A 27,397-nucleotide genomic window follows, 5' to 3' on the forward strand; every position below is an offset into this window, starting at 1 on the left:
TCACCGTGCCAAGTCTCTAAAGAAGAACCTGAAGAGGCAGAAAAGTCAAAAAAACCTCTTAGATCATCTGTCTCAAATCTGCATTCATCTCTTTTAAGTGAATATAAAACTGAAGGTAATTTGAGATTGTTCTTTGGTCTAAGTTGCAGTTAAAGCAGCTAAGCGGTAACACTGGCAAAAGCAGTAGAACAGCTAGAAGAGCTGGAATTACATTTTCAGGCTCCCAGAGTTTTACTTTTGACTTAGGTGGGGTCAGGATCAGGTAACAAGTGAACCAATACAAATTCATGAAAAAACATCACAGCAATTCAATTTGCTGTTTACTTCAAATCCATGTGGAACTTCTTTTTAAGGAGGAAAACTACCAACATTTACAGTATAGCTTTCTTCCTTCTCATATTTAACTTGAGGATTAGCCAAGCCTGCATACTTTGTGTTTGTGGAAGTTTGCATGGTATATTTTTTCATGGCAGAGGTTTAATCTTCTGGTGCTGATGTTTGTGTATGTCAAGAACTGAGTGTAAGAGTTTGGCTCATGTCTGACTTTGTGAAATTTCAGAAATATAGTTTATACATATAACGTACTGTATCTCAGTACTGTGTCATCCAGCCGCCTTCCTGCTGAGGGGACTGTGTCACAGTGGAGAGGAAGCAACTCGACCCAGTCCACCACAGGAAATTAATTTGGCAGCACTCGGTGCAAGACCTTATGGAAAAGAGAGGTGGGTTTATGTTACAAAATCTCTAAACAAGTTGATTTTACTCAGTCTCACACCTGCATACTCAAAGCATCAGGATGTATGTGTTCACATGATCTGGCCAGGATTCCTTATGTGCGACACTGAAGGAAAAAGGGCTTTTTTCTGGGCTCCTGGTGATAAGTGGTGATAAATTTGATTTTATACGGGTCTGTCATGCCTTTAGGACCCAACAGGTATGCTGGCATGGTTGTTTTGCTTACTTCAGCCTCTACAAATTTTAGGCAAGTCTGCTGTCCGTCTTCTCTGTGTATCCTCATGTTGAATTTCTTCAGACTGTAATATGGCTTCTTGCTGTGCCCACGGGATGAGGAGTGGCATATGTGATCTGCTGCAACAGCTAATTGCTATTGTTGCTCCTTTGCTGTTGCCAAGGTGTGGGGTTCTGGTCCAAGAGGTGTCTGTGCTGTGGCCTTACCAGAGCTCAGGCCTGCTCATCTTGATATAAATGAGATGTTTTTAATTTTCTGCAGTCAATTTTGTCCTTCGTTATCCATATGTGCCACTATTCTTTTGTTGTGCCTTTGTTGTGCTGCCACTTCTAGTAGCGCATACGTTTCTGTTCATGCTTCATTCATGCCAACCTTCGTATTTCTGTTGGAAGATTCTATACGTGTGCACTGGAAAAGTCAAAGTTATGATCAAGCCCAGTTCCTGACAACATTGTTGTGTGAAGTACTTTAGAACAAATATCTAAATCCAAAATAAAATATGAATATTTTTGCAACAAGAAGAAATGAATCTTTACAACAATGGTAACTTACAGTTAATTATTTCACAGACTTTATATTTTACAGCCCTGAGACATCTGACAGTTAATTCAATCAGCTATTGAAGTATAAGAAATCTAGATCAGGCTCTCTAGTTACTGTCAGTATTAATCCTTTAACAGCACTTGGAAAATGTACAAAAAATTAATCAGGGTATGTTTAGAAGTGTTTTCAACTTAACATTTCAGGTGGACTTCAATTTAAAGAGCAAGTAGTCCTCACTACAGAGTGTAATGCAACCAAGCTGATGAAAAATTAAGTTAAAAAACCAGACCATCTTTTCCTTGTAGTAATTCTTTATGTCTGTATACCACAAAAGCTTTCAATTTAATTCCCTTTTTGCATGAGAGAAGCCCTTTATGTAAAAAGTGCATGACTTTGGGCAGATAATCTGGTTTTGCTTCTCTGCTCACAAGCACCAACTTCTAGGACCACCAACTACAAGACCTTCCTAATTCAGCACCACTCTGCTCCGAAGCCTTGCTATTCCCAGGGCCTGCGAAGTCCACGCATGCAGCAGTGCTGCTGGCTGGGGCGAGGGAAAAAAGGGGAAATTATGAGCCATCACCAGCCCATTCTCCTCACTACTCCTAGGACAGAGAGGCTGTGGAAATGAACACCATGGAGAAGGAAAGAGCAAGCAGAGGGCTGTTAGAAATACTGGTAAAAAGCAGGGCTGCACTGCAGACACCGTAGAACTATGGTCATGCCAGGGAATAGTAACATGGAAAACTTTCATAGAATATTTTCTTAAGGAGAAAGTGAATGAAGCAAGGCTCTGCTGCTGGTACTATAGTGGGTGCTAAATGCTGCCATCTCCCCTGCCCCCACGCCTAGTGTGCGTATGTACCGAGCTCACTGGGGCAAGGATGGGTTTGGAAACAGAAAATGGCTATGAAAAATACTCCTAAGAAAGTAAATGCTTTCTGTGGATAAAATTAAAACAATGGCTGCCTGCAGGGGGGAAAGAAAAAAAAAAAAAAAAGACATTTAAATAGGGTCATTCATGTGAAAAGCAGAGATGCTGACAGTTTCTATTAAGTTCTTTAGAAAATCTCTTCCTGGGAAGAATGTCCTGTCTCTGACTTGCTGGTCCAATTCATGACATAGAGAGAAAGTTATCTGTAATTTAATGATACCACTTCTGGGTAAGTATTTGCATTGTAGCACTGGCTATTGCTGAGTACACATTCGACAGATTTCTGTCCTGTGCAGCTGTAGCGCATCAGGCTGTTAGGCAGCAAGAGTGGTAACATCTGCTACAGAGTGGCTGCGGTGCTTGCTGGAGGGTTTCTCGTCCTGGCCACCTTTTTCCACAGAACACGTACATATAAATTATTGTGGAAAACTCTCTTCCCCTCGATGAAATTTGGTTGCATTGAACCAGCAGGTTAAAACTGTGCTGCTGGAAGAGGTGCTAGGATGGATGTATGACCTCATTGCAGCAGTTTAGCTGCTCTATGAAATGAAGTTAAAGATAGCTTGGGGGAGGGCAGGAAGAGGAGGCATCCAGGTCGTAAGAGCTGTCAGGAGGGAAGGTGGGAAGGCGTCCTTTCAGGAAAGCCCTGGCACAAACAGCAGTGGCCATTATGCTTTAAATGTGTTTTGAGCAGTGGGATATATGGAAATGAACAGGCTTGCAGCGCTTGGAATGGGGAGGAAGGAGATGATTTCTACATCGTCCCGATGCACTATAAATGGTTCTGGCTGGCGGAGCAGCTGCGTGACGCACGAGGCAGGGGAGAGGATGCCAATGTTGCTATCATTTTGGTTTTGCTCCTTCTTAGGAATGGGTGACAGCAACCACTTCTGATAGTTTCTAAGGCTTTTTCAGTTCCAGGCCCACATGAACAAAGAAAATAGTCAAATAGGATTTTGGAAACTCTAAAAACCTAAGAAGCAACCACTTGTTCCTTTAGGAAGATTTCCAAAACAATGGCTGGCAGTAAGAGCAAATGACCCAAACATATTTCCAGAAAAATTTCTTAGCTGTAGAAGGAAGCATGGATTTTACTGATCATATGGTTTGAATTCAAAATGATGCCCAAACTTTTATAGCTCCCACTGGATTCTTGAGGGTTTTCCCTGTTTGAGGCTCTTAAGAGTGTCAAGTTGCCAAAATGCTAGTACTGTATATTTGGGATGGTTAAAGAGCTGTGGACATTCTTCTCCAGCCTGTTATATAAAGTTATAATCTGTAGAATGATTTGAAAGATTAGCATTCTTGTCACAGACAATTGAATATAAACTATTTATAAATGGGGAAAACTAAACTAAGACTGTCACACAAAATATGTTGTAAATTCGGAAAAGTATTAGAAACAGTGTTTTCTGGCAACCACATGTTAGTCAGTACGATGGTTCATTTTAATCCATTGTCCAGCGTTTGCCTCCCATACTTGATGACAAATCTGATGTTGTGCACTTGCCACCACTCTTGTCCGTGTTTTCTGTCCATAAGAGAAAAAGGAAAGATGGCTTGGTTTCTTTGCTTCTGTCCAGTTGGGTCCTGATTCAGACTGCCTGTATGACTTCAAGCAGGAGACCAAGATCCACGTTCACAGAAATATGTAGGTGACAAAACAGGATTTACAAGGGGGAACAGTGATCTGGATTATCACTTTCTAGGGATGATTTATGTATGTTTAATCAGCTACCACAGCGACACGTCCTGAACAGGCGGAAAAGAGGAATTCACAGCTACAAAACACATGCCTGCAAGAATCCATCAGTCCTAGCCAGGCTACTGAAGGCAAGCTATTGCTATTGGAGAAGTGTTTTTCCAGAGCAAGAAAACAGTTAAGAATTCACTGCATTTGTTATAGTTGCATACCGAAGAGGGATGTCTCCCAGATTTTCATTTGTTTTCTTAGTTTTGGTAGTCTAGGACTAGATCTGTTATTTCTTCAAGTGCTCTGGTTGAGACAGTTGATGCCTACGGGGTAGGTTCTCTCTTCCATTTATTTGTACCGCCTTTCAATATGAACATGCATGTTACTTATGCGTTCCTCCATTTCCCCAGTTATCCCCTATGTACCTCTGGGTCAAGAGCAGCGATAGCTGGAGAAATGTTCTCTGTTTTGGGCAAGTGGTAAGGCCTGATGTGTTGTATGTGACTTGTGTTTGCAGCATGGTAACCGCATACAGTGTCTGCTTGCTCCCATGACTCTGTTTTGGTGACATGTTCAAATTGAAAGGATTTTAGGATACATTTTAAATGTGTATGCCTTCATTTCAAATTGGAAGGTGAAATTCTCCTGATGTATATGATGATCAAGTTTAGCTACTTAGATAAGCAGTGCACAGGTTAACACCCTTATTTCAGACTATAACAATATGTAGTCCACTACTTTTAAAATAGGGAGAAATATATCTTACAGCATTTTATATTATGACAGTTCCTTGTAACTTTGCCTCCTAATCTTGTCCTGCCTGGAGCTGCTGGCACTCAACTGCAGGCCTTTTGCTTTTACCATGCCCCCTGTAACAGTCAACCCCAACCATTCAGTGGTGGTTTTAAATCCTGATGATTTAATATCAAGTAGCAGATCTCGGTTACTTGCTTCTGGACCTACCTGGTCAGTCATCCTGTGTCATCTGAGCAAACTCAGTGAAGTCAATCTGTGCCTTATCTGTGTAAAGTATGGATGATAGATGTTAAGTTTGTCACATATTAGGATAGCTGTATGCTCTGTTTTTTCTTTCCATAATGTTTGAAACGTAAAATGAATTACGGCACTGTAGTGGCCCACAGTTGCTGGAACTCAAGTGGTTTGGAAGGCACAACAGGATTTGATGACTGCACACGGGCAAGCAATAACGTGCTTGGTTCCCTTCTCATCCAGCAGTCATTTGTCTACCATACCCACCTACGAAGCGGTGCAGTTCCAAACTAAACATTTGCGATGACAGTAGGGTATGAGGTGCAAACAGAGAGGACACCTTCTGCTTTCATGAGGGTTTCAAACAGTTTCCCCTCCTAGTGGAGAAACCACAACCTAAAGCCATCCATCAGAGTGCGATAGGGGTGGGCGGTTATTGCAGAGTGATACAGGAAGGAAAGTGGAACCGAGCTGTTGGCTGTGAACGTCGTTTTAGGTTTTGGCTCAACTTTCTGCTGTCAGTGATTGTGATAGTAAGATGTGGAAGTCACAGAAGAATTGATGGCTGTTTTGGTATGGTCACTGCTTCCAGAACCAAGTGGTACCTTTGTAGCCAATTCATTATTGCAAGGGGATTTTCTGGAATGCTAGGTATTAACTCTTTTGTATTACCTCACCTGTATGTCTCATCTGTTAGTGGCTTTGAGAATGGGAATACTCCAAGCAGAAAAACACTGTGTCATTTTTCTTATCTATCATGGGTACCCAGTGACTGGATTTGATCAGACTTTTTTGAGGACATAGACCTCAAACTTCACAAATCTGAGGAGGTACTACTGCTCGTGGGCAGCACTGAAGCCTCAGGTTTTTACCTGGGTTTCATGTGTAACACTTGCAACGAAAAAGAATGCTGCTTAGAAATTTCTCTGCTATAATACCAAAATCTGAGGCCCAGAATTAGACTGCCTGCATTTTTTTCCATTTTAATTAAACAGCCATGATACTTTGCCCGGAGAATTATTATGGGTAGTGTGCCTAGTATAGGGTGAGTGTTTTCTACAGGGACACTGATTTACTATAATTCACAGGGGGGTTTGATCTTTGTCTACAAAGGCAATGGTTAAGAAAATGGAGAAAAATGAAATGCAGATGAGAAAATGGAATGTTATATATGGTAAAATAAAGAAACAGACGTTGGCTTAATGACATCCAAGAAACACTTCTAACCAAGTTCCAGGATTCCAGAGTGTTAATCTCATTAGTTTCATGTTATTATCCAACCATCAGCTCCTGGACCCGTATGGAATCACAGAAATTCATGTCAGATACTAAATCAGGTTAGAAATTAAAATCATTTATTGAAAAGTAATTCCACTTTCTTATTTTAACTTGGTTGTGGTTTACTGTACTGAATTACTGACTTGTCAAATTCTCTTTTAACCAGTTGCCTGTCATTATGCTGCTGAAGTAGTCCAGGTTTTTCCATAAAACCTGAAGGTGTAGTTATTTTCAGCAGGGATTACCATTCCTGCCAGCGGAATCCCAGTAGTTTTGGCTAATTGTAATATGGCTGTAAATATGTGATTTCCATGGAAATTAATTGAGTCACAGGAAATTTTGTCCTTCTTTTTTATATTGATGCCTTTACTTAATGTGGTTGCCAAACACATGTATAGTTGAAAGAAAAAGCCGATTAACATTAGAGTAGATGAGTTACACTGAATGATGAAGCAGGAACTGCTCGACTGTCTCGCTTGGATTTGTGCTGTTAGCAGATAAGCAAAAACCTCCTTTAACTCAAACAGGATGTGTGCTGTTGAGAACTTGCCCTGTTGGACCCTAGTGGTAATAATTTCATGGCAACACATTAATGCAATATTTTTTTAAAAGTTTAAATGGTTCCTTGGTCTGTGCAAATTGCCATTAGGTTTATTTAAGTTTAAAATACTTTTTTAAAAGAACTTTTTCTTGTTATATTTTTCCAGGGTAGGATAAAGTTTATGTGATATTTCCAGATCCAAACTTGTATGGACAGTTGTAGTACTACTCCTATATTTTAAACTTCCTGTGTTCCCCCCCCCCCCCCCCATGATATTGGCAACTGGAAAAAAAAACCCCATGACTTGAATACTGCCAATGTGCTGTGAGCTTGAATTCAGTCTTTACATAGTTTTTGTCTAGAAATGTTTTCGGTGTTTTTTGGGGTTTTGTGAGGGATTTTTTGATTTTGTTACAAGAAAGTATTTGAAAATGCCATATGGGAAAGTTAAGCAAGGAATCCAAATCCAATTTAACTTATTATTAACTTTTATTTTAGGCACACCTTGGTTATTTAGGTTATTGCATGCCAGGGCAATTTTTTACTTCTTAGGTATTGCCATACCAATACCAGAATGGCAAACCAGCGCCAGGAGCCTGAAGTTTCCCTTTTTTTTTTTTTTTTTAAATACTCCTGTGTTCCTTTCTTTGGTAAATTTTAGATGTATTTGAGATGCCCTATGCCTGTTGAAGTCAACATAGGCACCTACCTATACTAGAAAAATGCTGCTGTTTGCTCCCTGTTGGTAGTGCAGCCTTGGTACGCAGTGGGTCCAAGGCAGCAAGGTAACACAGTGAATTGTTTCCAAGAAATGGAGCAACTGGCATTAACTTGGAGACTGTTACCACAAGGTTCATCAAAAGCTACTTACCCATTCTGTTGAACTGATTTAGATAGTCATATCAGCTAAATGATAGAAATTGTTCATCTGATGCAACTGCATACTATATTTTCAAAATATAGTATATAGAGATTTCAAATTACTATAGGAAATGTCAGTTTGGATTGTTTCATTAGCTACAAGGATGAGAAAGCATCAAAATCAATGGTAACACTGATTCTTAGCATACTGTTTAAGAAACATCTAGTATTCATATCAGAAAAGGAGTTTTGACAATCCAGGGAAAGAGTAGATGTAAGAACTGTAGCTAACCTTGTTTCTGCATATGGTCACAGGTTTAGTGTATGCTAGCCCAAGTGTAACTCAGTTCGGATTCGCAGCTCTCACTTCCCTTCCTTAAACTGTTCTCACATGTTTATCATTTGTCTAGGTCAGCCACGTTTCTGATCAATACCTCTTTTACAGTAAGGATGGTCGAGCGCCGCGTTGTGAGCGATGTCGTGCTGCTGACCTGCATGATGACAATAAACTAAAAATCATGTTCTGAATTTGTTACCTTTTTACTGTCTTCCTTACAGGGCGATTTTATTTTTTTGCTCGCTAGCTGGTTGCTCAGCAAAGACCTCTGTTGAGATGTCTGCATCTTTTGTTCTTAACCTAGAACTGAATTAAGTGTGTTAGTAGTCTAATTATGCCTTCCAGATAATTTATATGAAAGTAAAGATACAGAATCTAACAGAAGCATATTAGTAGATGTATAAATCATATTAGATTTGTATTCAAAATCTGACTGCAAATGTTAATAGCTTTTTAGTATACAATTATGTATTATTTTTAATTTTAATGTAATGTACGATTTTCTGTCTTTCTAGATATGGCATGAACTGCCTCATTCAATTTGAGGATTTTGCTAATGCTAATGCATTCCGCCTCCTGCATAAGTACCGTAACAAGTATTGCACTTTCAATGATGACATCCAAGGTAACAGACTCTCTCTCTTCTCTTCACTCTTGTGATGCTCACAAGCCAGAAAAATGAGTCTTAATTGATGTACCAGAGGGGAAAAAATGTATCAGTTTTCCCGTGATATTTGAAGATGTTCAGTACGGGTCACATTTTGCCTTGGATTACCTCAGTATGAGTTTCTGGTGACCTGTCTTTGCTCTTAACCTTTCCCCTCTCATTTATGCCTCATGCTTTATTTAGATGTTCACTCTTTGGGTTTTTTTTTTTAATAGTTTAGTGTGTGAGTGGCTTTCCCATATAAATTATTAACTTCAGATCTTTGGGCAAATGTCAAAGCTCAAGCCTGGACTGTACTTCCCTCAGTTTTTTTCTGTCACCACAGTGACAACTGCTCTGCATTGTTCCTGCATGCGACAGAGCTTTCTTGACAAACTTCAAACTGTATTTCAGTTCTTAAACTGACAAATCAGTTAAATATCCATGTAATTTTCCTTGCAGTCTCAGGGCTGCATTCAATTCTGGAGGGAAATTATCCCCTTGACTCTGCTTTCCCATCGGAATCATTTGTAGCAGCTGGCAAAAGGATCTAGGATGGGAAGCATCAGCAAGGGGGATTCCCCCAGTGCTTAATCTAGATGGGCATCTTGTCCCTTCCCTCCCAAGAAGACAGACAAGCAGGGCTGAAGTGGTGGATGCTGCTGCTCGGGTTACCTTATTTCCTGCCAGAAAAGAGCACTGGAAAATAACTTCTTCTAGGGCAGTAAGTGCACTGGCTCGCATCCTTGTGAGGAGACTGCAGTCAGATCAACTGCTGGAGAGAGGTACCCAAGGGGGGCCCGGGGCACCCAGCTGCCTCTTAACCGTTCACATTCCCTTGGGTAGATGGAGGTTCTCAGCAGTGACAGGATCAAAAATGGGATTTTAACTGTCTTCATTTCTAACAGTTTGCAGTGACGCTTTAAGCCAAGCATTAGGTGCTTGGGTTGTTCAGAAGTCATTCCTGAGTATTCTTGTGACCTAGGTCTTACTTCAGGGACTCAGTGCATGGTGGTATATTTAAATAGCTCTTACCTTTCTGATGTTAGGGATTTGGCTAGCCACATGAACTGTGTTTCTATTACAAGCCTGGCTAAGTTTTACTCCTGCATCTGAAACAGATCTTGGAGGACAAACTCCCAGATGGAAAACAAACTAATTATAAAATGTCATTTCCCTTTGTAAGAAGCATGGTGCTTCTTACCCTGCAGGGTCTGAGTGTAGTCGTGGCTACAGCTGTCCAATACAGCAGACCAAACAGCATCTGGAAGTTTCCCTTTAGAGACAAGCTCCAACCGGGAATTCTCTTTTTCCCTTGCAGGGTGAAGGTCCTCACCCCAAATCAGAAAAAGACTCAACTAGAAAGTAGTTTCAAATAAATGGAAGGGAAGCTTTTCAGCAGAAGGGTACTGAATATGGGTAACTAAGCTGAGGAAGTCCTCTGTGTCTGTAGATGCATTTTAAAATGACTGCATTATCTCTCATGCACCTTGGAAGGAAGGTGTATTCACGTTCAAAACTGTTGGAAGGTATCCATTTGGCTTTTGGCTGAGCTCCTGTAGCAGCTGTCGGTCTTCCTTAGAAGTGCAGCCATGTGCAGTCTTTTAATTTATTCAGTTTCTGCAATCTAATTTGTGTTTGTGAGTCTTTTGATATTTTCATAAACATTGTTTGGGACTTTTGGGTGATCTCCATCTTTAATGCTTGAATAGCTTCCAAGAAGTGAAAGCGGATGCACTTCATCTGCTCTGGTCTCTGTCATTTGTCATCATATCCCCATAAATACCTTCAGTATCTTTTCTTTGTAGGATGCCATCTTCCCCTATAACGTGGCAGTGTAATAACAACAGCCCAAATATAGATCCAGTGATCTTTTCTCCCTCTTCCTATTCCAACTTTATAAACCCTAAGGATCTTCCACCTGACAACTTTAATGAGGATAGATGGTGCTAACTTCTTTAGCAATCCTTAGAGATGATCAGTTTCTAAATGGCATGGTTTTTTCCAGGCTACTTGAAAGATAACCCTTCTCTGTATGCAAGTTGTATTTTCTACCCCTACAGCAGTAAAGATGACAAGTAGCGTCCGGCCAATAAAAGCAAACAAATGCAACACTGCATCTGATTTGCCGCCATCTTCTGAAGATAGTGCTTACGTGATATTAGAAATATAGTTTCTCCTAGTCCAAATATTTGTCAAGCTGAAGCTACTTTAATGATCGAAAGAAATGTTTAGATGTTTCATGGAAGGGCTTGAGGCTTTTATTACTGCCGCAGGATATCCAGACAAAGGATTCCTATATACCTTAGTGACGCAATGACAACCTTTAAGTACCTCACATCTAAAAAACCCCTAATATACGATCCTGAGTCCTGCCAGAAACTATGAAAGGTAAGGAAAATGTGGCAAGCTGAATACCCATTTGCAAGTAGTAACTTGGACAAGTGCAGTTGTCTGCTGTTAGCTCGCAGCTATTTGCAGGGTGTCAGCACGCCCCGAACTGACGCCATTGCAGAGCGTTTCGAAAAAAGTGTCTGCAAAACAGTGATCTTATAAAACCACTAAAGATTGGCCTAATTAAGGGTCACCTAAAGATATAGTTAAGAATTTCTGGAAACAGTTTTGTCTCCATCCCTGCCATAGCATGGTCACATCCTTTACTTTGTAAAAAGCTTTGTAACTTTTTCTGTGTCCCCTCTCCATACTCAAGGAATTGGGAAGGAGGGTGAACAGGATTCTGAGCAACTGCTATAAATCTGTGTTGGTATAATAAAATTGCTCTTATTTTATGATTCTAGAAAGCATCTCAGCTTTTGGATGGGTGGTGAATTTCTTCGTGTTTGTATTTTCAAAATATTTTTTTACAAACAAATAGCAGTAATGCTGCTTTAGGGAGAAAATATTCACTTTTTTCCTTGGATTCTTATTTGTTTTTAATCTGACCACAAATCAGCTTGCTGCCTTTTTTTTTTGTTTTTTTTAGCCTCTGAAACATACAGAATATGATTTTTTGGAAATCAGTGAAAGCCTTGGGTTCAAAACAGATACTTTTATCTGGTTCTCTCTAACTATTAGAAAAACGTTTTAAAAATCAGAGGTTTTTTGATCATAATTTCCTATATGGGAGAAATATTAATATTTTTAATGTCAAGCTTCACAACATTTAGAAATACCTGAATTACATCAGGTTGCTAGCTTTGCTCATCTCCAATATATTTAGGAAGGAGGAGTCATAAGGACAGGGTGGAATTTTCTTTAAGATATGAGTTGTGGGGTTGTTTTTGGTTTGGTTTGGTTTTTTTACCTCCTCAACCCCTGCCTGGGAATGGACCAGTACCAGAAGAAGAATTGACGCTTGTGTTGCCAATCAAAGCCGTTTATCAGAGTGGAAGATGTTCTCTGCTTGACCACCCCTGGGAGGAGGCAGGATTGGGATTCATGGTTTAGGAGTTGAAAATCCCCTTGGAGAAACTAACCTGTTCCCTTCCCTGCTGTGGGGATGTTAGAAAAAAAATATCTGAAGATCAGTTAAAGAAGTCCTAGGTACAAGTCCAGGATTGCAGTGCCTGAAATCCCGCTCACGGGTGGGATTGGCTCAGGCCATACCTGCCTGCCCTTCGTCAAACCCAGCTGGGGCAGAGCCGGGTGCCCTAGCGCTCCCTCTCCACGCCCAGCTCGGATTTGGTGTGTCTGTTAAAGAGTTTTTGCTACTCAAGCGCAGTCGGTGGCTTAAGGCAAGTTTGCATATCTTAGAAGCCATGCATTTCTTTTACACAGGTCTCAAAGCTTGCCACATAGTAGCTGGTTGTAGTCATTGCTGATGTAGATAAATCTGAAATAGTGGCATAAATTTTTCTAGCCTTGCTGCCTCTATGCAGGCCAATTATTTCAATTATTTCAATTGTTTTGATTTTTCCCCCCCCACCCCTGTAATTTAAAATTGTCTCAATGGAAAATTACAAACTTCTGCAGTATAAGCCAATCTACATAAAATGTTTCTCTATGCAGTGTAAGACTGTAAGTTATTATTCTAGTGTTCTAGCTGTGCTTCACCGTGCCCACAGTTGCAATGCGTTCCTCCATTATGGACACGGAGCCTGTATTTTACGCCAACAAAAATATTTACATGGAGAGATTGCATTGGTTTGGAACTGACTTTGGTATCCATCATGACCTTAGATGTCATTAGTTTTTAACAGCTGTGCTGTTTAATTGCATCAAAAGTTAATTAAAAGAAACAGACCTAAAATAAAAATGTAGAGCACGTATAATTTAAGATTATTATTCCGTCTTATGTGTGTGGTTTGATTTAAAATACACACTACATGTTCAGCAGACTGCCATTTGAATAATTAGGAAAATTATACCTGGAAGTTATGTTATGACCAATCTAACGTTAAGTCAGTGCCGTCCTCAGAAATCAGAATTTCTCTGTCACAAGCGTTCACCTTTTTAAGATTTAATTCTTTTTAACATTAACATCGGATGTTATATATTTGGTACCTGGAGACTCCAGTTCTTGAAATCACATTGTAAAGAAGGTTTGGGGTTCGTTGTTGTGGTTGTGATAGGCATGGGGCTTCCAATTCATTCTCTGACCAAGAATTTGAAAAAATGCACAGCTGAATGACACGTAATAGCTCATACGTTGATATCATATATCTCAAATTCTGACACTGTGTGCAAGCTGTAGAAAACCTCTTTCATAATGTGAAGTGACATTTGCTTCCAGGTGAAAAAGACATTTGGATTTTTAAAATAAAAGACTTTAAAAAAAAAATTCCTATTAAGACATATAGTGTAGGGTTATGTGAAGTATATTTTTTCTTGCAGTATATTCAGGATATCACCTTTCTGCTACTCAGTGGTAAATTTACATTGGAATTGGTAAGCTTTCAAGTAAATCCCCCACTGGAGCTTTTACATACTTTTCCATGTGTATATACCAATACGTGTATGTACGAGCATTCTTCTGTTTCAGTTTTTGCTCATTACGGGTTAAAAAAAGAAATCCACTCTTACCATGTTCCTGGGCCACCAGCTCCAGGCGGCCCTGCTTGAGCAAGGGGTTTGCACCAGACGACCTCCCAGCCGCAGCCACCCTGTGCTGCTGGGACCCTGTATCCCTTCTCAAATATACCAAATGGTTGCTTTTTTCAAAAAGGCTCCATTTCTCCTTCACTAGAGCCTTTCCCTCTCTTTGCACTGCCTGCCTGCTGCAGCTGCAGAGCGGGGCAGTGCGTGTACAAAGCTTTGAAAAGCCCATTCGTGGCAAGGAGAAGGAGCTCCCATCTCTTAAAATGGGGCTCTTTCGAACTACCCACGGCCATAGCATTTGCCTCACTAGCAACTGAGATTACACCTTTTAGATCGGATCTTTACTCTCACCTTTTTTTCCCAGTAAGTGTAGGAGAGCGGAATGGATTTATTTTTTCCCTGGCACTCTGTGCAGTGTTATTTGGAAGACTGGCTGTGTTAACATGTGATTTCTATTATGCTGTGTATTGAGAAAGATGAATTTTACTTTTACCACTTCCTAATCTTTTAGTCCAGAATGAATAGCTCAGATTTTAGGATGTGCTGCAGAAATTCTTCCGTTCTTGTTTACTAGCTTTTTAAGATGAGGTAGGGAAAATGACATAAAGGAACAGCTAATTCTTGATTACAAATTTTATTTTTTGAAACTTTAAGTAACGGACAAATACTTCAGTGCTGTAAGCCATTTCTCGCTAATTTAAATTAAACTACATCCAATAAAAATTAAGGTCTTGTTCCTCATGTTTGGGGGCTTTTTTTCCCTCCTTTTTTTCTTCAATTGTTCCATCTGCTGAAAGAAGACTCTGTGCTCCAAAGCATTTATAATGCGCCAACCCTTAAAGGCCGTGGTCTCTAGGATCTCCTTTGATATATTCATGCTCAGTCATACAGTTTACAGTAACAAGTCAGGCTAAAGAATCTTGGGCAGAAAACAAAGATGTGATAAAGAACAGTATATTTTGAAATTTTACATCTACCATATATTTACATTTGACTCGCCTTCCCAGAAGAGTGGAACGAAGTGTTTGCTGTCACAGCAGCTGACACTGCTTTAGAAAAATATCCTCTGTTAAACCTGATGTGGTGGTTCTTCTAGGAATTTGGGGGAAATAGAATCGGTTTTCAAAATCAAATCTGTGAACAACGTCTATCTTATTCTGCACACAAGGGATTTAACCTGTGCTCTGAGGGACAGGGAGGTGAAGCCATTTCTCTCCTTCCTATAGTGATGACAGAAAAGCAGCAAAATTCTGTTCCTGCTTCGTAATGTCTGTGAGAAGTGGTTAGGCTTTGGCAGATGGATGTGAATTGCATTTTCATTCTTTTCAAAAACTCGAGTCAGTATTCAGGGTGAAATTTAAGGTCATGCTGTTAGTCAGAGCAGTTCCGGTTAAACAGATCCGCTATTCACACTGACGGTGCCCCCCTTTCAATAGGAAGGAGTAAGGGAAGCTGCTGACGAGAAGTGATGACAGCCGCTGCCAGCAGCAGTGATAGTGCGTTCAGTAATCTAATAAACTGGGTTATTATCCTTTTTAGGGTCAAATGGCTGAATAAAACTGATGTGGAGTACTTTTAAAACACCTTTTTTTCTTTTGTGCAAATCGTGATTTGTGAGAAATGCAATATTTAAGCCTCTATATATTGCCATTATAGTCTTTGTTCTGAATCGCCCTCGTAATGAACATACAGGTAATGATAACTCATCCTGTGTGAATAATCAACGCAAAATGTTATTGACATTCAATGTAGTGTTTTATTAATGTTTCATATTTCATTTATTTTCTTTTTCCTTAAAACAGAAGATGGTATTGTAACAGTTTGTAGAAGTATCCCAACTGGTAATACTTAATCGTAGTCCCTTTTTCTGGCTAACAGACCTAGCAACAGCACATCAGCCACGAAGATAAGCAAGGTCCCAGCATTCCTATTCATTATCAATCTACAGTGTTTCATTTTGTCTCTGTCACCAGAAAGCGGCTTGAAGAGCAGCTTTCCTGGTGCTCTGAGTAGCCCTCTGATGAGGGCAGGGTGCTGCAGTGGCCACAACTTCTGTCTTCAAGAACTGGAGACAGGACCTTACAGTGCTCCAGCTCAGCCTTTCCAGGGTACCACATCAGTGGTCTTAGGAATAAGCCATGTTATGTAGGCTTCCTCCTCCTCCTCCCCTGCAAGCACAGCTGTGTAATATAAAATAGAAGAAAAAATTGGCATCCAATGAGAGGATGGGATTTTTTTATTGCCAGTCATGAGGATTGCTTGGGAGAGTACCAAGGGAAGCTGAGAGCACGGTCTGACTTCTCTCTTTTGCCATTTTTGGTCTTTGCCAATTTGGCACTCACCAGAGGAAGACTTAATTTCATCTGGGAAAGAAACAAGCTGGCTCTTGGATACTGTGGGGTGGAAGTGTCTCAGCCCGACAGTTGTTGTTCCTGAAGCTGTGCCTCAGAGGAACCATTTTTTAGATACTTTTTTTTCTATTTAGAAATGAGGAAGAGAGTAAATGATCTCAGCTCTCAGAACAGCTAATAAAAATGACTAAATAACTAAAAATTACAAATTTGTATGGTCTAAGCATTAAGTGGGCTGAGAACAAGGTGTCCTGTATTTCTGATGATTGAAGGGAAAAGTCATAATCAAAAGCACGTAACAACGTTTTAGTTCTAAAGACACATTTTAGAACTGTTCAGGTGGATTTACCTCAAAAAGTGACTTTCTAAGGGACTTTCTAACTAAAACGTGTTATTAAATTTTACTAAGCGTTACCTTTTTTTTCTGAAAAAGTAACCATTTGTGAAGCTCATGATCCTACCTATAAACCACAGATTCAAACCCAGCCTTCAACACCCAAATGATGTCTTTTAAGGAGAACTTTACCCAGTACCAGGCTTCTTACTACTTCTGTTCTTTTGGATCCTTAGCTACATGTATTTGAACCTTAATGGTCTGTGTGCCTGCAATATAAATACCTGTTCTGAGCATCTCCTTGAGTTTAATGTAGAGATTACTGCATTCTCAGCTTTAAGCTTTGCCTTGCTTATGAGAAAGTACACTTGTGAATAGCAAAAGTACATCCTTCAGGGGAGCTGCACATTGAGGGCAAATATCCAATGTGCAGATTCTGGGCCAAGAGCTTTTGGAGGGCTGGTCATACCTATTTCACACTTCTTCTGAAGGAAAAATCAGTAGCAATGTGAATTCTCCTCGCAAAAGCAACAAGGTGGCTTTTAGACAATTGGAGTTAGGGCTGTGGCGATCAGGAACAGAATTGTAGGAGCCAGCAGATCTCCTTGTAAGTTCTTGCAGGCTTCTCAAAATCCTTTATGGCTTCATCTTTGGTTTGCTTGGGTCAGCCCATGGCAGCCGCTGCCTGGAGAAGAAAGAATTCAGTTCTTACTCCTTGAACTGAACAAGGGGCAGCCTGCTATCGGTTCTTTGGAATCTCCCCTAAAAAGACATATTGAGCACAACTTTCCTGCTGGCATCATCTACCTCACCACCATATCCCCATCCACAGGATGTCTTTATGGGTTCTGTGAACTTGTTGAAAACTGATGAACTTTCTCAGTTTTTCTTTTTTCCAGTATTTAATGGATCCAAGTTCCTTGCAGGAATAAAGAGTCCGACTGTCTTTTTTGGTCCACCTTGCGCCTGGGCTTTAGTGACAATGATAGTTTGTGAAAAATACAAGCTTGTTACCTGAATTCAGTAATCCATAAAAGAAGGCCTTCTCCCTCCAGTAGGCTTTGCTGGGGAGAAGGACTAACTGATCTCTGGATCGGAAGAGCCGGATACCAGGTCCTGGTGACTAACTACAACTTTCTTCAGCATGACAGAAGCTGACAGCTGGAATCAGCAGTGCCAATGATTCGGCTGCACAGTTGTGTATAGATTTGGGTGCTGCAATTCAAGAAAGATAAGAAACAAATGGATAAAGTCCAGCAGAGAGAAATGAGTGCTAAGTGTTTTAGAAAACATAACTTTCTGAAAGAGTGGAAGGATTGGGATTGTGCCACCACATTGGTGGAAGAGGTTGGGACACCTTTAGTCTTCAAATATAATACATGTCTTGTTGCAAAGAGAAGAGAACAGGTTTTCCAGTGGTAGATAAGACAACAGGCCAAAATAGAAGAAGAAGAAAAAAACATTTATATTTGAAATTTTCAACAAAAAGTATATTGAAGCACTGGAATAGCTTGCTGAGGAGATCATACGGGTATTCAAGAGAAGACATTAGGAACAAGTTAGACAAAGATGTGTCAGAAGTCACAGAGGTATGGTTGATCCTGCCATTGTGAACAGGTTTGGGCTAGATACCTGCTGAGATCCCTTCATTGTCCTACTTTTTATTAATAGGTGTTTCTCATGATGAGGATCAAAATCTTTCAATTCAAAGACAGACAGGTATCTTATTCGTTTTGGTTCTGATTTGGAGAAGAAAGGCCTCCACAGGAGAAATCATAAAACTAAATGTTAGGCTATTTCCCTGTGTGGCATAAAGACAGATTTAAAAGGTACTTCCAGTGTTTTAGGTGTTTGTAAGCTGGAACCCCTTTCACAGCGGGCTGGAGTCCTGAGGGCTTTCAGATGCAGTAGGACAGTCGGTGTCTTAAATAAGCTGGCCTTACTCTTTCAGCTAGCTTAGCTTCCCTGTTCAGTTTGCTCTTCTACTCTGACAACCTCCCCATGAGAAGTAAAGTTTTTAGTCGAGTATTTTACTGTATTTGAAGTGTATCTATTTGAAGAATGAAACAAGTATCTTAATTTTCAGTATCTGGGGTCCTTCAGAACCCTTCTGTCTGGGCTCTCACACCCTTTGTTTCTGAAAAAGGTCATAAGCAATATATTTTGTAATAGCTGAAATGCCCCAGACATTATGCCTATCCAGTAGATTCAGTCAATCATATTTAATGTTACTCCGAAGATATTACCACTCACATTTAATTTTCATAAGAATAAAATAGAGCAAACTTCAGTTCCACTGAACTTTTTCTTACTACCCTAAGTACGTGAATCTTTTAGCCGAAAGACACTGTGGAATTATATAAAATGTAATGCTTTGTAATTATTTCCAGAATAACCAAATATATTCATTTTTCTATTTCAGGAACTGCATCTGTGGCTGTTGCAGGTCTTCTCGCAGCTCTGCGTATCACCAAGAACAGGTTATCAGATCACACAGTGTTGTTCCAGGGAGCTGGAGAGGTATGTATTTTTATACATCAGGAAAAATTGTACTATAGAGATTTTTCTTAGTATATAATCAAGTTATATGTATCCAATTAACAAGAAGATTAAATGGGTAGAATGATCACTAACACCTGCTGAAATTTTGTTCTTAAATCAAATGTGAATTTCCTGAAAAATCTTGGATCACCAGGTCAAGCCTCATATTTTTCGTAAGACATTTTGCAAAGATCTGTTCTCTTTTTAAAACTTCAGGTTTTAGCTCTTCAGCTGTACATTATTGAACTGCTCTTAATATAAACAAACAAAACTTTTTGGACAGATGAAGAAATATATCAGGCCACCTTAGGAAAATGAAATAAAGTGTATTTACCGGAGTCAGTGTTTTAGTAAGAAGCAGTGCCCTCTTGATTTTTCCTGCATTAAATACAGTTTTTCAGTATTCTGTATGTTGAGATCATCCATTTCTGAAGATTTTTGTGCACATTATTTTTTGATACTGATTTTTCAGTATAAATTTCTAAGCCACTGACACACAAGTGAAGGTTGTACTTGTCTACAGTGTGGCTAGCTGTCATCTCTTGTATGACGTCTACAGCCCCATGCAGGCTTCTTAAAAATATTATTCATGGTCACCAGACCCCCCTATAGGTGCAGTATACTAATCCAGCTTTGTGTAATCCTGATATCTTTAATTTGATTCAATATTTGGCGCCACTGAGATCGGGTCTGTACTTTTCAGAACGACTTGCGTCCATATCTGGCATGGCAATGCCTTTGCACATTAAGACTGTCCATCTCTCTGAAGGTCCTTCCCCTGGTTTTGCTCTGTGTTCAACAGACAGACGCGTGTATGGTTTAATGTTTGTCTTTTCATTGGTATTCAGCGTGCCAGTTGCTGCAAAGATATCATGGTAGATATCATCCCTGCCATGGGAGCTCATTCCTGATAAAACTACTTATTTCTTAAGTGAAAAAGGGGAAACTCACTTGATTCTTAGTGAAACTGAATAAGGAAGAACAAGAAACTGAATCAACCCCATAAATATGTATATCAGATGGTAATCAGAAATACTGAGTGGTCTGTTGGCTCATTTTGTGGCCTGTTTTTCAATCTGTACCTGTAGGACATTTGATCTGTTGGATGAAATATTATAAAATCCAGTAAGGATGATTCATGTTTCAGCAAAATATTGATAAGTGGATTTTTCTCGCCCCTGCTTTCACTGGGAGCACAGCCAAGTCTAGAGTTACAAAACACATGAACAGTAGGTAAAAGGAGACTTACATTCTTGATGGACATTTTAAAAAAAAGATAAGACCAAAGAAATCTTTTAGAACTGCGTTCCCCTTTCTGGCATGCCGAGTGTGGTTTCCTTTAGTTTTAAATTTAAAAAAAAAAAATCTAATGACCAAAATAAAATTTCAAAGAAGGAAAATATTTAATGTATCCTGAGATGATTGTGTGGAATAAGTGTTAGCTTTAGCATTTTTCATTAGAGTTTAAACATTTATTATGCTCTCTACACTGTAAATGCCAGCTTAAGATTTATCTATACTATGATTTATCTATATGATTTAAGATTTATCTGTACTATTTATCTACATTATGGTTTCTAATTACCAAACGATAGCAACAGTTCATTAGTGTTTACTTTATGAAAAAACAACAACTAAGTTTTATTGTTAAATAAAATTAAGAAACATCTAAAATAGTGGGTAGAGGAAACAAGCGAGCAGGGGCTTTCTTTCATTTCTAGTTTTGTATAATACTTTTCTTCTCTTTCCTTCAGGCTGCACTGGGGATAGCAAACCTCATTGTTATGGCCATGGAAAAAGAAGGGGTATCTAAAGATGCAGCTATCAAAAGGATATGGATGGTTGACTCAAAGGGGTTAATAGTAAAGGTAATACAATTTTCTCATTCCTTTAAATATCGTGACAGTTATTTGCAGTCTGTAGATAAAGGCAAGCACCTATTCTTTGTGAAAGCAACTACAATTTATGCCTCTTGACATAGCAAGCTGTTTTTCTTTTCTAAAGTGTATTAAATGAATGACAGACTGCCACGTTACTTCAGGGTGTGGCATGATTACGCTTGGGGTTCCTGCTCTGTTTCTATTAGGGATGAGCACATAATGAAGAGAATTTTTCAGGAGTTCATTAAAAAATGTGTAAGGAAAGAAATGTTCAACTTGTGGGTTTAATATTTCCCATGTTAATGCGACTATTGTTTGTTTGCACAATCTTGCACAAAGACGCATATAGACACATTATTAGGATAGCATTCAAGGATTTTTCTAAAGGAACGAAAATATTTTTGAAGAATATTTTACTGGTGTTGCAAGCATGTCATCCTCCAAGAGCTGAGATATATTGCATCAAAGAGCTTCTATGCACAGTGATACAGCTCATGTTGCAGATGTTGTGGTCTGCAGTGCTATCAACACTGGTCAGAATTTGAAGCTGCTGAGAGACTTCGTCAGTCACCCTTACCTCATTCCCTCCGTGTGCCAAAATAAAGAAACATATGAATTCCATGTGCCAGAATAAAGAAACTGGTATGTTTTAAAAGGTGGTTATGCATTTAATAGTTTGTGAGCTACTTAAAGAAATAGATGAGAGGCCAGTTGGCTTTGCTTTTTCACCTTGCCTGTTGGTTAGCAGTACTTACGGCCATCTTCGTTGGTAATGAACTCTTGTGCAGTGTTCTTTAGCTATCTAATATTTAGGATCTTTTGTAGTTCGTATACCTTTGCGTCAGGAGCATGCACTCTGCAGTCAATATCTGTGTTGGTTTATTGAACAGCACCTTTCACTCATACTGTTAAAGGGAAAATAGTAAGATCACAGATGTTGAGATGGGGAAGTATTACTATGGTCATCCTGGACATCCCTTGCCAGAAAGCACAAAAGCAGCCTGATCATGTGCAGAAGAATGCTGGTATCTGCTACTGTCTGAGACACAGATATTTTTTTTTTCTGGCGTATTTTTGTTTGCTTGTTTTAATGAGTGTTTTTAATCCTTTTGGTTTTCATCTAATAATCTTAAAGTGCTTTTTCATCCAAACACAGATGACTGAAGGCTTGTGTATCTTTTGTGGCTGTTGAAACCTACAGGGTGCCTAAGAAGAATGGTGTGTTGCACAGTATCCTCCACCACAGAGACTGGGATTATCAAATAGCGCAATTGAACTAAAATAATCGCCTAGTGGTGTTAAGGAAACAAACTGACAGGGGCAGAAGTATAGGAACTTCACAACCCTGAAGCAATAAGACAGGTCTCAGCTGTGTGTCCATCCAGCCAAGGTGGTTAACCATCCTTTCTTCTATCCTGCTCGTTTCCTTTTCCTGCTTCTTTTACACCTCTTGCTGTTAATTTGCTAGTCAGCCGAGAAATTGGGTTGTTGCTCTTGGTACGCAGCGATTAATTCCTTTCACAGTTTCTAAATTTTTAGTGACTCGATGGCTGTATTCTTTCCTCACCACCTTCTAGCTTCAGCGCTCTCAAGTGGGGCCAGAACCAATCAGTGTCTTACACAGCCTCTAAGTTCCTTTCCTCTGCTTTTTCTTCTTGATGGAGCTTTAATTTGGGTTTTGTCCAAAAAGCAGTCCACCGAATTTCATGTCCTGCCCAGAGTATATTTGCGAACTGTTCATGATAGCCAGACATAACAGCTGTCTGAGACAGATTAGGACTGAACTTGTGGCCAGATGTTGACACAAGCAGTGGGAGCCAACTGTGCGCGTTTTGGGTTGCTGCTGGTGTTCCTGGAAGACATAGGAGCACCAGTCTCCCTGTCTGGCTGTCCTGGAGGGCTTGAGAATGGGTGGGCGCTTACTGCTGCGGTGTGTTTGAGTGCAGAGTCCGCTGGACCTAGAAGCTGGAGATACTTCAGTGCGAGGCCTGAGCTGGGCGTAAGGAAACCTGTCCTTGGTCTAGAGCTCTGTGGTGCTCTCTTGGCTTTCTTCTGCACCGAAATGTCCCGTTCCCCCCACCCCTCCCCTCAAAAGAAAATACCATGAATACCGTGTAATCCTCTTGAAGCTTGATATTTAACTGCTGGGAAGTCATATGTACAGCAAGTAAATAATTAAGATGTTCCTTTTCCTTTTTTTCATGCCTGAGAGAGAATGCTGTACTTTAGGTCTGCCTAGGAAATTATTTTGTCTTTAGCTGATTGCAGAAAAGTGCTGCAAGACTTGAAAGACTTTTCAAACTCTTAGAAATGAGATAAGAGAAGTAAAACGAGGAGGATTTGTGAGAAAGCTGTGCAATGGGAAGGACTCTATTGCTAGAAACCTTTTCATTATTGCAAAGATAAGATTTGCCAAGCCACAGCATAGATCACCAGTTGACCGAGTTTTGCATAAACTAAACTGAATTGTATTTCTTACTACTAAGGAGGTGTATCAATGGAAACCTGTTCAATAAGAGTCCCTTAAAATTTGCCCCATCAAAAACTACCGGATCAAAAGAGTTTTACTTGAAGCAGGGAGACCTCTCTGAAGACTCTGCAATTACTCTGTCCAACTAAACTAATTTTTACATCATTTTTATTCTGTGCTGTCCTTCGATCATTTGTTTTGCAATCCACGATTATAGATTCAAACATTGTTTCTCCTTTAATCTACTTTCTGTAGTATTTTAACCAGTGCAAACCAAAGAAAAATAACCTTGGACTTCTGATGACCTGACTGCAAACAGTTTCTACCTTTTTCTTCTTCCCCCACCCCGAAAGCTGCCACGAAGTCACTTACCAGGCTTTTGTAGCTGATTTTTCCTTTGTGGCTTTTTAATTGTACAAGTGCAGCTGTGTTCTCATTTTCCTGTTAATATTTTTTTTCTTTTCCCCTGGGAACCATCTTTTTGCATTAAACCAAGTCTGATGACCAACTCTTCTGCTATGTTGTGGTGAAAGAGCTGGTCATGAAGGCTATGTTTGTTATACTGTCTGTAGTTGTGTTCTCTATTTCATTCTAGAGACCTTAAAATGTTGTTCATGTTGTTTTAGGGTTCTCGAGGTGTTTTTTAATCTGTTGGGTGTGCTTTCACCTTTCAAAATTTTTTTTTTCTCCAAAGGTGGGTGAGGAAGGTTTGCAGATCACACCATTGGAATTTTGCCAATTGAACTGTATGACTTGACTCCTTGAAAGAGAGATCACTCCTTTTGAAATGCCTGTCCTTAAGTATCCCAGCGCATTCACATGGAAGTTTTCATCTTTAATTAAAAGACACTTTTAAAGTTGCTTTTGCACTCTAGTGGACTTGGAGATTAAGCAGTTGGGACTCATCTTTAATTTCTGAATTTCTGAATTCTGTCACATTGTCACATTATGTCTGATGAATGAATAGATATTTACCTATATGAACACACTGATGGGTAATGTCTCCCACATTCCTTTTCTTTCCCATATTCTCAGTGCTCCCATTTTTTTCTGTTAATTACACAAATATACATAAATATGTGATGTGTGGTGAACATATTTTTTGTCTTCTTTAAAGCTGCCATAGTGCCATGCTTACCTATATCAGTGGCCAAATCTTCACCCATGAACTTTAAAGATGGTAAACTCTTTTGTGTCAAGTAGCTGAGAAGAGGCAGAAAGTGATAAACAGTATTGGGATGTTCATGAGGTTCACCATTGTCATAGTAACATGCTGCCAGTGCTGCTTTTTTCTTTTTTTTAATTTTTTTAAAGGCAACACCAAGAACAGGGTAGGGTGATAGGCAAGATGATTCTTGGAACTGCCTAGGAATATAGTGCAAATAATAAGGCATTTTTAATATTTAAAGGGACTCAGTAGAAACCCCCACCCTCTGCCAAGAATTGATGCTCCTCTGCTGAGGGTGGATGACAGCTGATGAGAGGGTTCCTGGGCTGCCAAACATGCTTCTCTTGTGGTGAAGTTTATCTAATTTGCAAGACAGCATTAGATTTTTGTATACCATATAATCTCCAGTGTACAAATGAAGCTCCCTCACACAGGGATGAATATCATCCGTAGTTTTAGAGTACCTCAACATGGCGCAATTCACTTTGACAGTTTTGTACTCTATGCTTTCTAGTTCAGCACAGTAATATGTGTGTCTAATAGAGTGCTTTGTATTTTAAATGTCCATTAGGTGTGTAATCTTAACCCCTGTAAGACTTCAGATCATCTGAGTGAAGCCCAAACTGAATGGCAAGAACAAGAATGTCAGTTGAGGTCTGATAGTTGAAGGCATCAGAATATTGGTCTTTGTAAGAGGACTGATACAGACCCCAAAAATTTACCAGTTTGTGTGGTCCTAAATAATTAGAATGGAGATACCCAGTTAATCCTGTAGATGATCCTCTAAAATGTTTTCATTTTCTTTCCTCCTTCCCCCGTTTGAATATCCCCTATCTTATTTGGAAAGGTCCTCACAACCAATTAACTGGTAGTGGCTATGACCCTGATTAAAGCTCATGGTTTGGTCAAAGCTGGATACATACATAGTTCAATCTTTGCTTAGAGAATGATGAAGAGAAAGGAGGACATTTAGGACGGCTAGATGAATTTCAGTGCCATATAGGTGTGGTTGCTCCTGTTCCTATAATATAGGAAAGGGCATTTAGAGCTCACAATCAAGTATCTTAGGATGGGATTCATTTCCATATTGACTGTCTGATTGTTACTGAATTTTCTTATTTTTTAGCAATAATAGCTTTTTTAAAAGGTTTGGATTTCATTCTAGATACTAATTTGATAATGGTTTTAATGTTAACTTGTATATACCACTTAATATTACACATCTGCCTCTTCTGCTAACTTTTAATTATTTCTAGCATGCTTTTTATCAACAGTCAGTTATTCTCTTTACTTTTCTCCTTGATCAGTTCATTTATGGGTAACTGCAACTGGCTATGACTTTTCTGGCCAAAAAACTGCTTTGTGTCTCAGCAAAGATGCAACGTTTTGGGTACCTCCAAGGTGCCACAATTGCTTAAAGCAGTTTCTGCCTTATTTTACTCATGTACTATCCTAATGAAGCAATCCTTGTTTGCTTTCTCTGTTATTCTGATGTCTGCGGAATTAATCTGTGCAGTTTTGTCTTGCATTTATCTTGTTCTACATGAAGTGTAAGTTTTGCAGAAAGGAAACAAAGACATTAATTTGTCTGAGTAATGCCGCAAGAGTTCATACTCGGGCAGTAATATATGAAAACGGGTGAGGAGAAGGCAAAAGGATATTTGTGGGGTGTGCTCAAGGAATACCCACAGTATTTTCTCTAAAAGAGACACCACCAAAAATTCGGGTGTTAAATTTGTTAGCAGGTGGCTGTTTCCTCTTTGAGACCAGGTACATTAGAAGTATTGATGGCATGGTGACCTCATTTGGATGGTTTATGATTTCTTTTGCTGTGTTATTGAAATGAATGATGGTTTTGCCCCATTTTGGTTCTGTTCTGTGGGTTCCTGACTTGCTCTGCTTCTCAGATCTTATCTTCTTGAAATAATTGTCTTTACAAATTTTGTCCTGCCTGTTAACCATGTGTTCTTATTTACATGGAAAGGGTATTTTATAGGACCTAAATAAACAGCCCTAATCTTCTAACAATGTGTTTTAAAGTCACCACCAGAATTACATTTCTTCCCTCAGTAGTATGATTTACTGCCAAACATTATGATATTACTGCCTAAAAACGTTGTGGTTTTTGACACGGTTGGCAACAAACTGTTTATTAATTCTGTGTCCAGGTTGCCTCATCTGGTTTTAATCTGCTTTCTTCACCTTTAGGTGTTAGGTGATGGGCCTGATCAGGAGGCACAGTCACTTCATAATTAGGGCCCCAGTATGGGGATTTGGGAGGGCTTGTCTGTCTCTGCTTTTTGGTTCCTAAATGAGGTTGCGCAGGAGTGCCTGTCACCCGCAAGCCCTTGGGCTTCAGTAACTCCTGACCAGTGAGTCCATATCCATACCTCCACGGGGGTTTTTTTGGCTCCTCATAACCGATACTCTCCTGGAGTTCTGGCTAGAGAGGGCGGCCTCTCCTGTCCCTTCCCTTCCATGCTCTGGGGGACTCCCCACAGAGGTCCCTCTGCTCCTAGTGCTGTCTACAGTCCCTGCCTAGAGCCCTCCAGATGGTTCATCAACAACCTTTAGACCATGGATTTACTTGTGATGTAGAATGATGGAAAGAGACAAGAAGCCATGTAGAGATCATTTCCCAAGGGAGATGTTTCACCGCCTTCTCCCATGACTCTTAACCACATCCTTTTTCTTTCCCCTTCTTCCTTGATGCTTTAACAACTTCTTTTAATTTTTGTTTCCTCCTAACTCTGCAATAGGGAACTCACAGGAAACATGCAAGTAAAACCAAAACATTTTGCACTTGGAAATACTCGACTTACC

At 39.7% G+C, this 27,397-nt stretch overlaps 1 protein-coding gene across 1 annotated transcript in view; it reads left to right on the forward strand.

Moving 5' to 3' along the window:
* The window catches only part of ME1 (malic enzyme 1), a 183,742-nt gene that overhangs the window by 133,122 nt on the left and 23,223 nt on the right, over nt 1-27,397 (forward strand). The window contains exons 7-9 of the mRNA XM_064447717.1: nt 8,663-8,772; nt 18,938-19,035; nt 20,811-20,924. Of these exons, the coding sequence (XP_064303787.1) occupies nt 8,663-8,772; nt 18,938-19,035; nt 20,811-20,924 (322 nt within the window). The remainder of the gene's footprint in view (nt 1-8,662; nt 8,773-18,937; nt 19,036-20,810; nt 20,925-27,397) is intronic.

The sequence above is a fragment of the Phalacrocorax carbo genome, chromosome 3 (genome assembly GCF_963921805.1).
Source record: "Phalacrocorax carbo chromosome 3, bPhaCar2.1, whole genome shotgun sequence".
Classification (NCBI taxonomy): Eukaryota; Metazoa; Chordata; class Aves; order Suliformes; family Phalacrocoracidae; genus Phalacrocorax; species Phalacrocorax carbo.